The sequence below is a fragment of the Choloepus didactylus genome, chromosome 2 (assembly GCF_015220235.1).
Source record: "Choloepus didactylus isolate mChoDid1 chromosome 2, mChoDid1.pri, whole genome shotgun sequence".
Lineage (NCBI taxonomy): Eukaryota > Metazoa > Chordata > Mammalia > Pilosa > Megalonychidae > Choloepus > Choloepus didactylus.
In genome coordinates, this window is record NC_051308.1 from 142,174,353 (window position 1) to 142,187,479 (window position 13,127).

Here is a 13,127-nt window from a genome sequence, read left to right on the forward strand (position 1 = left end):
TAGGTTGTTTCTATTATGTTGTTATTATCAGTAATTGAGTAATAAATTTTCTTATATGGAAACTTTCTATCATTTTTCTCTGATTATTTCCTTAGGATAGATTCCTAAAAGTTAGTAAATGAGTCAAAGTGTAAAGGTTTTAAACATTCTTGACACAGATTGCTAAAACATTTTAATGAAAAGTGTTCTATTTATGTTTTAACTTATATTTCCACAAAACAGTGTTCATCACCTCATCTTTACTATTTATGAATATAACAAAAAAATAGCGATTTCATAGGGTGAAATAGTATCACATTAATGTTTTAATGAGCATTTCTTTAGTTATTATTAAGGTCAAACATTATTCATAATTTTCGGCTATTTGTAGTAACTATTTTTTACAATTACCTATTTGTGATGTCTACCCATTTTTCTGTTAAGCCTATTAATGATTTACTTATTGAATTATAAGAGCTCTTTAAGTTACAAGAGTTTGACTTATTAGTTGTAAATACTTTTACTTATTTGCCTTTAAATTTTATTTAAGATGTGTTTTGAGGTACTAAAAGTTTTTTTCTCTATTGCTTTGATGTTTTTAATATCTCTTATCATCTGAGGTCCAGTAATTATTGATCGATATTCCAGTTTTCTAAAGGTTTCTTAAAGTCCAACTCTTTAATCCAGCTGAAATTATTTTGATTTATGGTAAATGCTGAGGATCTATTATTTCCTTTTCCAAAGTTTTAAATTAATTATATGAACTTTTATTGAATAATTCTTTCCTATTGATTTAGGGTATAATATTTATCATTTGCTGATTTTTTTTATGTACCTTATGGTCTGGTTCTTAATTATATGTATAGGTTCTCTGATTATTGGTTTTGGTATTAACACTACAGAATTTAGATTATGAATAATGAGGAAAATTCACATTTTGTTGGGCAAGTGCCCCTTTATTACTCTTGTCAAAAATGTTTTGATTAATAACTGTACTTTATTTTTCCAGTTGGACTTTAAAAGCATTTTAAAAAAAATTCCAATAAAAACAAAATAAAAAACCCAACCAATTTCTTATCCATCCTCACTCACCACAAAACCAAACCAAACAAGCAAACAAACAAAAATACTACACACCATGATGGAATTTAAAAAGTTACTTCTACTAATAATGACCACTATTCAGAGATAATCAGAGATTAATATTGTTATATTTGATTTATAATTACATGATGTATTACAGTTCATATAAAATTGGGATTGATTTTTTGTTACATATTACATGTAATCTTACTTGCTTCTTTTAATATATCATGAACGTAATTATCTACCATGTCATTAAATAGTCTTCTAAATTATTGATTTTTAATGGCTGAATAGTATTCTATCATATATTTAAGTTATCTCTTTAGATAGGCTATTTCCACTTTTTACTATTATAAATGACTCTGTTATGAACACCTTAGGATAACCATCTTTTTATATATCTTTTATATTTCCTTAGGATAATTTCCTTGTCATGAAATTCTAGGTCAAAGGATAAAAAAACTTCTGAGGTTTCTGATACTGCAGTGAGATTGCAGCAATTTCATGTTTCTATCAGCAGTGAATGAGATTGACACTTAGAGGTTTTGATTGGAATTACATTAAACTACAAATAAATTTGGAAGTAAATGACAGCTTCTCTGTATTCAAAGTTCAGCTCCAGGAATGTTGAGTCTCTTCAGTTACATATATGATGTCTCTCAGTAAAGTTTTTAGCTTTTTTCATGTAAATCTGGCACATTTCCTTATTAGGGTTATTTCTACGTTTTAAAAGATTTTTATTTTGTAGATGTTAGGAATGGGATACTTTCACATTATATTTCCTATTTATTTTTTTTTTTTCAGGACACTATTAATTTGTATACTTATTGTATAACTGACTACCGAACTCTCAAATTAAGTTTAATTGTCCTCATTTTCAGAGATGACAAAGCTGAGGATCAGAGAGCTTATTAACATCCCAAGTTATACAGTAAATTCAGTGGTGGAACTGGTATTGAACCAATTTTCCATAACTCCAAATGTGATGTCTTTTATACCACACCCTATTGCTTCCCAAATATGTAAATAGAAATGCAGTTCTCCAAACTAGGGATATTATAGCGCCAAGGGATTCTGTACTGGCTCAACTGTCAGAACCAAATTTTGAGAGTGGCACTGACATTCTGAAGAGTGTCTAGAATGGGCCTGTGATTTGAAGAAAACTTCCAGAAAAAGAAAATTGCATAGCTCCATCTTCTAGAGTCATGACGATTGGGTGAAAATTAAAGGAAACCAGATTGTGGCACATTATAAATGAGAGTTTTAAACACAGAGAGCTGCTCTAAAATGACATAATATGTCTTAGGAGATATTGATCCACCTGGTATTGAAAGCAATCAAGGAAAAGTTGGGAGAGCATTTCTTGAGCATGGTGTAAAAAAGATCCTTGCATTGGATACAGTGTGGAAAAAGAAATCTTTAAGTGTTCTCCAGATCCTATGATTATTTCTGCAGTTAGCTTTGAAATACCCCAATTCTTAAGTTAGCAATAGAAATGGGTCAGGATTTTCATTACTAATTGTGGAATGAATTGAAAAGCACAAATTTTCTAAACTTCATTTTACTCATAATTTTAAGTCTTCCTTCCCAACCTCACAACAAATTCTGTCATCCTAAGAGTCCATTTATGTTCTACTCTTTTATTGCTTTCTTTGTCCTTTCTTGTTTGTTCTAATGAATGGTGAGAATGCAAAACAGAGATAAACAACAATCACAAAGCATAGCCCCTGAATAATCAAGGGATGATGGTATATTCAGCCTTGCCCTCAGTGGAACAAAATCTATTAGCAGACCAGACAAGCCTTAGCTCTCCTCCCCACCCTGTTACAGCTTGGTGGTATTCATTCATTCATTCATTCATTCACTCAGTGTAGAGCTCAGTGTTAGGGTGACTATGAGAGTTGCAAAAGTGTCTCTGCTCTTCAGAAGTCTGGGCTTGAGGGAAGAAGCTGTGCAATGGAGGGGAGGAGGCAGCAAAGTCTTGGAATATTTTCTGCTCTGAGAGATGACTTTGTTTCTGTCCCATTCATTTTAAAGCATAGCAAATCCTTCTGAAATGGCTATGCAATTGTTTCTTTCCCTCTTCTGCTCCTGGCAGACTGGGAGGGTGGGAGGCGACTGCAGAGGGTGAAGGGCTAGTTTAGGTTGGAAAGTGTGGTTAAATCAAGCAGAACTTTTATAGGTTCTTCTCTTTATTCCACTTCAAACTCTGCATAAGAGTGAACAACAGGAATCTGAGGAAGTTCTGAATGGGAGTGAGAGTTGTAGTTTAGTTGTTTATTAGAATTTATTGTATGTTGTGGTCAGAGAATCAGACAAGCAGAAGAATGGAATCAAATTCTGCAATTTAGCTAATCCCTTAACTTTCCTTGGCATCAGATTTCCACCTTTAAAACAGAGATGGTAAATCCTGTTTGTGAAAACACTTAGGGGACTGTTTGGATAAATGAGATAAGTTTTATTATTGTTTTTTTTTAAGGCTAAATGCCATGTAAAAATCAGGTGATGCTATTATTGTTATTAATATCAGGTTTGTTTTGCTTATGAGATGTTCTGAGATGTTCTTTATATCCTAGGTTTGTTAGCGTAGACTGATTTTATTTTGCTGTTGTAGCTCATTTTAATGTGTTGCATCACCCTATGTGGATCACTGATGAACTTGCACGTTTAAAACTCAGTGTTCAGGACAGAATCCAGTCTTGCTTTCCATACTGTGCTTCAGAGGATAACCTAGTACTGTGTTTTATCCCCGGTGTTTTATGTAAAAACTGTAGGGACAAATTCACTCAAACTGCTCCTCATGTGTTTTAGGAAAGAAGACATCTCACAAGGTTCCTGGTCCCGGAACACTTGTGGCAGCAAATTTTCAGGGAGTTTCTTCCCAAAATGACACCAGTGTCATTATAACAAATTAAGACATTCTTATTTTATTTTGAGAGGCTAAGTAATTTGATACTGGAGAATAGGAAGTGGAAGTTGTGTTTCAGCTTTAGCACTGAACTATGCTGCACTTGTTTTAAGTCAGACACTTAGACTAATTCGTTTCAATCAGTGTTTTCTAAAGAAGTGGCTTTTTCCTTTTGACCACACAGTAATCTTCAGAAAGTTCACGGGGATCCTTGTTAGTAGAAGGCTTTACAAAGTAGCAGCATCCTTCTGGAACACACTGGAAAAACCTTCCCCTGTTATCAAAAAGCAGTTTCCTTAATGAGCTATCACAATTATTATACCTCATCACGTCTCCTTTATGGGTGGGCTATTGTGTTTGGCAAAGAAATATGGCATAGCGCATTTTTGTGAAGAAACCTTTCCCTCTCTGGAAGAAACATGTAATCTCAGTACAGCACTGTGGAAAATTCTGTGGAGGCTCTATTGTTTGAATATTCTGGCCTGGTCTTCCTTATTTGGAAGATTCCTAAACCTCCGTATACCATCTTTATATGAATGTCTTTGAACAAATTAGAACTTGTTCCTGTACTTTACGTTTTATACCATCAGGTACATTGATTAACAATGGTACATTCTTTTAGCCATTATTACTTTAAGAAGTCCTTAGAACCTGAAACACAGGTTAAGGCATACCCTCAGTCAAAATCCAGGTTGGCTTGCTCATGTTCTCACTCTCTCACATGTGCAGGTAAAATGAATAAGGAAAAATGTACATGGACAGCATGGAATACAGGACTGGCTCCTGGGCATGTGAACTGCACAGACACACAGGGTTCTCTGCTCAGAAAAACCCAGAACTTCAATGCTCTGCCATCACCATCTTAAAATCCTTCATACTTTTTAAACAGAGGGCCCCACATTTCATTTTGCACTGAGCCCCATAAAATTATATAGCATATCCTGCTTTTGGATCATTAAATATCTTATTAACTGTTAGAAGATTCCAAATATTGACAAAAAGAGAATGACATGGGTAATACTCCACTGACAGGGGACAAATGCCAACAAAATAACTGGAACTTGTGTGTTATTGTTTTAAAACTGGTCTTTGTATTGAGTAGATTTCTCCCTCCTAAATTCCTATATTTACAAGGCGAGAAAAAATTCTTTGGCAGCGGAAAGAAAGAGAGAGTGCATCTGGGGAAATGTGAGAGCCCCTTATTTTTTGCGTCACGAGTGGCCTTGGCCAACAAATCTGGCTGTGTTGTTCAAATTCCAGCGTCAGGACTTTCTATGGCTCCTTTCCAACACGGAGTCCATCCTAGGCAGGTGCTTGCACTTGTGATGATTGCTGTTGTCTAACTTTTGACAGACGCGCGCCTCCTTTAAGTCCGTGCTCACACATCACCCTCTCTGTGAGGCCCGCCCTGACCACTCTATTAAAAATCGCCACCCACTCACACCCCCACTCCCAACACTCCCATTTTACTTCTTTTCACTAAAATGCATGAGGCCTGGCACACAGTAGGTTCTCAGTAACAATAAAACAATGAAGAAATGAATTGATAGCACACATTCCTGAATTGTCAAAGATAAGCCTTGATGAGAATAAGAAGGTCACTTCTAACCTCTCTTCTCTCCAGAATCCTTCTGAGCTCGCTCCCCACTCCCAGCCTTCAGCCCAGCACTACTCTCGAGAGTTCGTGATCTCTAGCCAGTTCAAGACCTAGGCATTTTCTAGTCTGAGCATTTCCATATTATTTAATAACAGTATCTTCTAATATCACCGTAGGAATGGAGAAAAGACAATGAATGCATTCTTTGTGGAGGAGGGTATCAAGAATTTATGGAACATTGCAAATTCTAAGGGAATGTTTCTTTTTCTGAGGGAGTCCATGTGGACCTTTTTACTGTTCTTCAGTGTGGACCATGTTTACTTCCAGAGAGGAACTCGAAGGAATAACTCTGACTGGGACACAGTCATTCCTTCACCTCACTCTTTCTGAGAATATTGGAGACATCGGTATCATCAGTTCTGGTAATACTAAAAGGGAATTCCACATTACTACTAGTCTACTTCAATAGCCATCTTTTTGTATATGGATCAGCTATTTGTTAGAATATATACTAACTTGAAAAAGTCTTTGAGATTTTTAAAAAAAATGAAATATAATATTTAATCAGTTTGAAGCAGTCCTGTTTTTGAATTATAATTTAAAACTGAACTCTGAACTTTGTTCATTTAGTGAAGGAAGAGTTGGCACATGGTTAAAGTAATGAAGGAGGAACATGACAGTAAGTAATTATGTAAAATAGAATCCATATTTGGTGGCACCCCCAAACTGAAGTGCCTTCTTTTAAGCAGTGATTTCTGTGTACTTTCATAATTTTGTCTTTGTTCTCCTTTACATCTTGGAGAAGACTTCTGACTAATTTAAAATTCTTTTTACTGCTGTGGGAAACGAATGGTGCCATCATAGTCATTTAGTTTTCAATTTGAGAGCCTAAGTGCCACATTCCATCTACTTACTGTGTTTAATCTCTTTTTTTAGAGGAACAAGAAGACTGATGTTTGGTTCTGTCAAGTTAGAGGCATATACCTTTTTTTTTCCCCTAAATTCCTTGCAGTGGAAATAATGACTCATTAGATACTTGAAACCAGGTGGAATAAATACAACTGTGATTACTTCACTTCACAGCCAGGAGTTGGAGGAACACATTTCAATATAAAAATAAAATAGATCTTAGAGGGTAAGAGTGTTTTTTTTCTTCCAAAGTGAAGTCTGTGAGTTGCTGTGTCTGGATACATCTGGCAATTGCCTTAAAACTTTGTTCTTGAAATATACAAAAAATGATTCAAGGATGGGAAAATAAGGGGGAAACAGTTAAAATGAGGGATTTATCTCTGAGTTTCAGTCTAGATCAGAGATTCTGAAGGTTTTAAGTGGTTAAAAAAAATGAAATATCCTCTTCAAATGCTCTGGATACTGTGTGTTTTCATTTTCCCAGGGGGAAGGAGAATAGCTGAGGTGGCTTCCTGGGTAAGGCAGGGGTGGAGAAAGTTGGCATTTCCCTGGGAGTCTAGGAGGGGAGAAAAGGGGATGTGTTGTTTCCATGGACACATCACTGCTCCATTTCTCCTCTAGGTGGTGACAAATGTGACTGGCCTTAGCCTGCCCAGGAGTAGGCTAGTGGATAGTTTGTTCCTATAACCCTTACATTTTTTTTTTTTTTTTTTTTTTGCCTACAGCCTTTATATAAATACATTACTTCCAAGACAGAATTACCTTGTGATCTTATTTCAGAGATTTGCTTAAGTCTTTCCAGGGGAATATGTTTAGGCTAATGGAATAATCCAAAAAGTAGTTTTTTTTTTGCCAAAAATCCCATACACCTATATATTCAGGAACCTACTTACTCTCTTGCCTGCCTTTTAGATATTTTGACTCTTGCTCTAGCTCTTTTTGCATTTGGAACTCTTTGTGAATATTCCTAATTTTTCTGAATAACTGTATGCAGCATATCTTTAGAACGTGTGCTGTTTCATTAAGAGTCATAAGGTGCATTGGAGGTAATATGAGTTTAAACTTGGGGGTGCTCCAATCCTCAAAGGAAAATGAGGAACAAGGGGCTAGTGATGTCTGTCACTGGATACATGATTTGATCTAGTTAATTAAGAGATAGAAGCATTAGAAAAAGCTGAGCTTGTACCCATATAACTTACACAGCCTAATAAAGTAACCTTTAGACAACAGCTGTAATGCAAAAGATCCAGGCCAAAAACAACAGAGCAGAGCTGAGTTCCTGTCCCTTCAAGCAGGACAGCTGAAGCTGTGACCGAGTTTAACAATAAAAAAGAACAAAGCAAAGCAAACAACAATCCAGACCAAGACTTTCTGAAGAAAGGAAAACGTAGAAAATCGGAAGTTAGACATTAGAAAAAACTTTGTCTTATTGAAAAGCGCCATCTTTATCAGTGGACCCTGGGGTTCTTATCATTGGCTAAGAAAACATTTCAACTTACTGAATGCTTTCTGAGTGGAACTGAGACATTGTATCCATTTAATACCAATCTTAAATTGGAATTAACATTATTATTTATGCTACAGGAATTTGAAGAGCAAAGAAAGAAACCTCCCCCCCACCGTGATCTAGCATTAATTTTTAAAAAATACTCATTTCTTCCTGACAACTAATTTCAGTAGCAGAAAAATGATGAGAAATTGGAATGTTGATTTGCAAAGATTTTTTTTTCTTAAAAAATTGTAGGTTGTAAGTAATGATAAATGATTGCACCACAGATTTACAGGTTACTGCCAAATAGAAGCTTTTATATATACATATATAAGTTGGATCATTTAAGGAAAGTAATTCATTTCTTGCTTTGAACCTTTCCCAGAACAAATGAAAAAAATGCAACTATTTTCCTTCCCGGTATTAACAAAATATTTTCCAAATCCATTTCATGCCCTGTATTCCATTATCAGGATCTTGCTCAGTTTATGACTCTGCTGGAAACTGATACCTTAGAATTAATCTGATACGTGCTTTTACATACTTTTCTCTTATTTAACCGTTAGCTTCAGTGTACCAACATTCATTTTAATTCGTTAGGTTTTCTGGAACCCGCTACCACACTATGGAATAAAAAGTTTCAGGTCATTTGTTTCTTTGATTCCTTTTTCTCTCCCCCTCTTGCTTAAATTTTAACTTTTTTGCACAGTACTTGCTTAAAAAAAGTTTCCAAGTTGGGGATCTGTTTTTTGATCAAATGCCCTTCAAATAGAAATTTAAGGAATAAACTGCACTTGTAAGGTACCTAGAAGGTGAATGACAGTTAACCAAACTGCCTTACAAGCTTTTTGGTTGCTGTTTAAACTTGTAGGCACAGTCTTTGGGAAAATAAAGAACATTTGCCCTGCACTCAGGTTCTGAAGCTGGAGAGTTACAGAGGGTCACAAGGGTTAAGAAAGAAGCAGAGACAGATCTGCGAGGGCTGACTTCTGTTTCTCCCCTTACAGGGGCTCCCAGAGGCTGGGGCAAGCCAGCAACGTGTCTGCCCATCCTCCAAACAACCACCTTAATGAGCTGTAACTGTATGCAGACTTACTGTGATGGCCTGTAGTCTTTCCTTCACCAGCTCAGCTTCTTCCATTCTAGAAATCAAGTACAGGCAGTCGGTGAAGGAAATCCAAAGCTACCATAAAGCAAGGAAGCTCCTTGGGGAGAGGAGTTGGGATGACAGCGGAGACACAGGGAGAAATCCGTTCTTCACACCAGTGGCGAAAAGGAGAAATTCCAGACTTGTCAGGAGCGTCTCTAAGCAGATGCACAGATCAGGCCAGACAGACCCATAAAATGAGCGTGTGCTGGGGAGGCAGACGCTGAGGCTGCTGGCACGAGTTGACTGACAAGTTTGAACGGCAGCGGCACAAGCCCTTTTCCTTCAGGAGCTGCCAGCTCTTTGTTGTAATGTGCACAGTTAGCAAGGCGCATTTTCTTATTAACTGTTCCTTTCCCAATGCATTATTTTCCTGGAGTGGCACAGGGAGCCAACATGCTGAGTGTTTAATCAGCCCCTGCTCTAGCAACACAGCTAACCCTGTATGTGTGGTTCTGTGTGTGTTTGTATAAAGTTAACTTGCACTTGTGCTCTCGAGTTTATAAAGAGAAAGCCTTGCCTCAACTGGGGCAGAAGTGTCAAGTCATTTGCTTGCCTTTCTTCCTCTGTTTGTCTCTAGATAACAATAAAAAATCTTATAGTTCTTTAAAATCTTAATTTAGTGGTAGAGTTATATCAATCTCTGTACTCCCTCGCCCCCTCCCCCCAACCCCCTTAGAAGTTTGTTTCAAACTTTGGAATCTTTAGGTCATGGAGAAGTTGAAAGTGTTAACATGACTATATTAAGAATTTGGTCCACCACCACTGTTCAGTGAGGTTTAAACGTCATGTACCACCCTCTATTGTTTTTGACTTGGATTTCTATGGAGGGCAGTTCTTTCTTGGACCTTGTTCAGAATTGACACTCTCAGCTTTCGGCAAGGTGTCCATTTTGACCTCAGCAGTTATGCAAGAGAAAGGAGTGAGCCTCTGAGAGTGTGATGAGACATTCTATAATTGCAGGCGAACTGATGCTTTTGCCGGGTATTTCCTCTATCCTTTAGAAAAAGTCAAGTGAGCCCAAGGAAACTACTATGTGGAAGCAGAAGCTGAGAAGCTTTATAATTTACTTTGTTTTCTTTTCCCTACCATTTCCTTAATTAAATTTGGATGTTTCTAACCCTAATTACCACCTATCTCAGTTATGTTTTTGGATGTTATCAAGCTCTTTAATATCAACATTCAACTGAGGAAGTTAAAAGGACCATCCAAACATTGATCACATGGTTTAATTTCCTTTGCATTTTTGATATCAGCAATAATCACTAACAGTTGTTGAATGCTTTCTATAGACAAATGCTTTATATCCTATTTAGTTTACAAGGTGCTGGGGGATGTGTTATTACTCCTATTTTTAAAATGAGGAAACTGAGGTAATATGCCACATAGCTAAAGTAGCTAAGATTTGAGCCGGGGCCTTCTGACTTTACAATAGCAATTCAACAGGCCTGCTCAGGGGCACTGGGCAAGGTGAAGCACAGGCCTGGAGGTTAAATCAGTTTTTATGAGAAAAAGTTGAATCCCCAGCCTCCTCCTCTACCCAGCTCCCAGAACACTTTCAGCTGGGTGTAAAATCCCCAGATGGTATCCTCTGGAGATACTGAATGGTCCTGGAGAGAAAAGACTTGTAAACACTATCATTCAGAGCTACCCAACCAGGGTCCCACACCCCACAAAGGTGGAATGCACCAGCTCTATGAGTCTGAATCATGCTCTAGTTTGTCTTTGCTAATTTGTCCTCAAAGGAGGCCTTTAGGGGAGACTAGAGAACTGAGGGAAGTAGCCTGGTTTGATTACAACTGGATGGATATTTAAACTTAAAAATAATATCAAACCTTCAAAAATTTTGATTTTGTTTATCTGCAAATTCTGCCTGAAATTAAAGACAAGAAAGCAGTAGTGATAAGTATCTCAGTCAGAATTGCATATTTCCTGCCCAGAACAGATGGGCAGTCATCCAATTATTAGTCTGGATCTTTTCCTAAAAACAATTTACCTCTCAAATCTAATTTCTGTTAAAGAAAAATCCTAAGAGATTTTTATTGTAGGAGGAGGACTAGATAAAACAAAAGGATCAGAGCATTTAGGAGGGAGCAGCAGAGTCGTGACAACTGATTTGGTATCATGTGTTTATTCATTTGTTTATTTGATAATAGTAATAATTGCTAATCTTTATAAAGCATTTATTATTCATTTATTGTACAATATTTATTGGGCACTTATGTTAGAGACTGTGCCACATATTTGAGATATATGGATGAACAAAATTCCTGCTCTCCTGAAACTTATATCCTAGAACTTCTATCCTAGTCAATAAAAAATAAACACAATTAACACATGACATACAGTAGGTTGGAAGGTGATTGTGTTAGTCTGGGTCCTCCGAGAAGCAGATGCCAAGATGTGTTAAATGCCCAGTATTTGCTAACGGAAATGACTATATGAAAAAAAATGGGGAGGTGGGTAAAAAAGGCTGAAACTTGGAAAGTTTGGGAGAATTGTCAGACTGTGGTGTAAGTCAAAGTTGTGTGGAAATAGTGTAGCTTGCAGTGCAGTCTAAAGAAGACTTGGCAAAGCCATTGAAGAGTCCTGAAGCCAAAGTCAGCTAGCAGAGAAGTCCCATCTCCCAGGAAGGAGCACTCCTAAGCATTCCTGCCGTGCTCAGTCATTGACTGGGTGCAGCCCCTGGCAGCACGCTCTTGATGCAAACACAGGATGGATTTCAGGGTGCAACAGGTGGGAACCTAGGCCCATTATGTTCCTGTTGTTGAATGTCCGTAAGGCATAGTCACATGAGAGCTACAGTGATAAATGCTCTGGAAAGAAAATAGAGCAGGGGAGGGAGATTACGATTGCTAATGGGTAGAAGGTTGCAATTTAGAATTGGATGGACAGAATAGCCTCAGTGAGAAAGGAGTATTTGCACAAGGCCTTGAAGGAGGGACAGGAATTAGCCTTGAGAATAATGGTGGGAAAAGCACCTTAGGAAAAGCGTGTGCAAAGGCCGTAAGCTGAGGCGTACCTGGCACATTTTAGGAAGATGCTTAGAGAGGGGTGGGTTAGAGAGGGGGGAATGAAGGGAAGGGCAGCAAGACATGTGATCAGAGATGTAACAGGTCCCAGTTCATGAAGGGTCTTGTAGGCTATTGTAAAGATTTTGGCTTTTACTCTATATGGGGGAAAAAGCCATTGAGAAATTTTGAACAGAGGAGGGATGTGACAACATATTTTGCAAGGATAGAAGTAGAGAGACCAGGTAGGAGGCTATAGCAGTAAACCGGGGGAGATATGACAGAGGCTCAGACCAAGGTGGTAGCAGTGAGGGTGGTGGAAATTGGGTGAACTGTAGACATATTTTAAAGGTAGAACCAATAGGATTTCCTGAGATTGGATACAGGATTTGAGAGAAAGAGAGGATTCAAGGTAACTCTAAGATTTTGGCTTGAGCAACTGGAAGTTGCCATCAACTGAGATACAGAAGTTGGTGGAATAGGTTTTTTTGTTGGCTTTGTTTTGTTCTTTTCTGAGGGTCGGGTGGGTATTAAGAGCTCACTTTTGGACAAATAAGTTAGTTATCCAAGTGGTGATGTTGAGTAGGTGGTTGGGTATGTGAGTTTGGAGTTCAGGAAAGAAGACTCATCTGGATTTATAAATGTTATTATATCTCTGGAAATAAGCAGGATCACAAAATGTCTAGATTTATACTCCACAAAGCAACATAATCTAGTGAATTAGAGTTCATTAAATGTTAAATGTTAAATCATTAAATGTTCATGATCATATTCAGCCTTTGTAAACTAGATATACAATAGAGTTCTATCTGCTTGCAACTATATTGTTAAACAACTTTACTATTTTGTTGTTGCCAACCAATGTAAATGAGATGGTAAGAGTTAAAAGCTGCAATCAATTCCCTGCCTTCATATTAAGTGCTAAGGGATATAAGAGATTCTGAAACAGTGCTCTTGCTTACAATGAATTTATTGACTGGTTGGAGAGGTAAGACACTTGC

The 13,127-nt window shown here is 37.3% G+C and overlaps 1 protein-coding gene across 1 annotated transcript in view; it reads right to left on the bottom strand.

Moving 5' to 3' along the window:
- PALMD (palmdelphin) overlaps window positions 1-9,419 on the bottom strand; it is a 47,715-nt gene extending 38,296 nt beyond the window's left edge. The window contains exon 1 of the mRNA XM_037826563.1: window positions 9,065-9,419. Coding sequence (XP_037682491.1) covers window positions 9,065-9,109 — 45 coding nt within the window. The 5' untranslated portion in view covers window positions 9,110-9,419. The remainder of the gene's footprint in view (window positions 1-9,064) is intronic.
- Window positions 9,420-13,127: the final 3,708 nt, after the last annotated feature.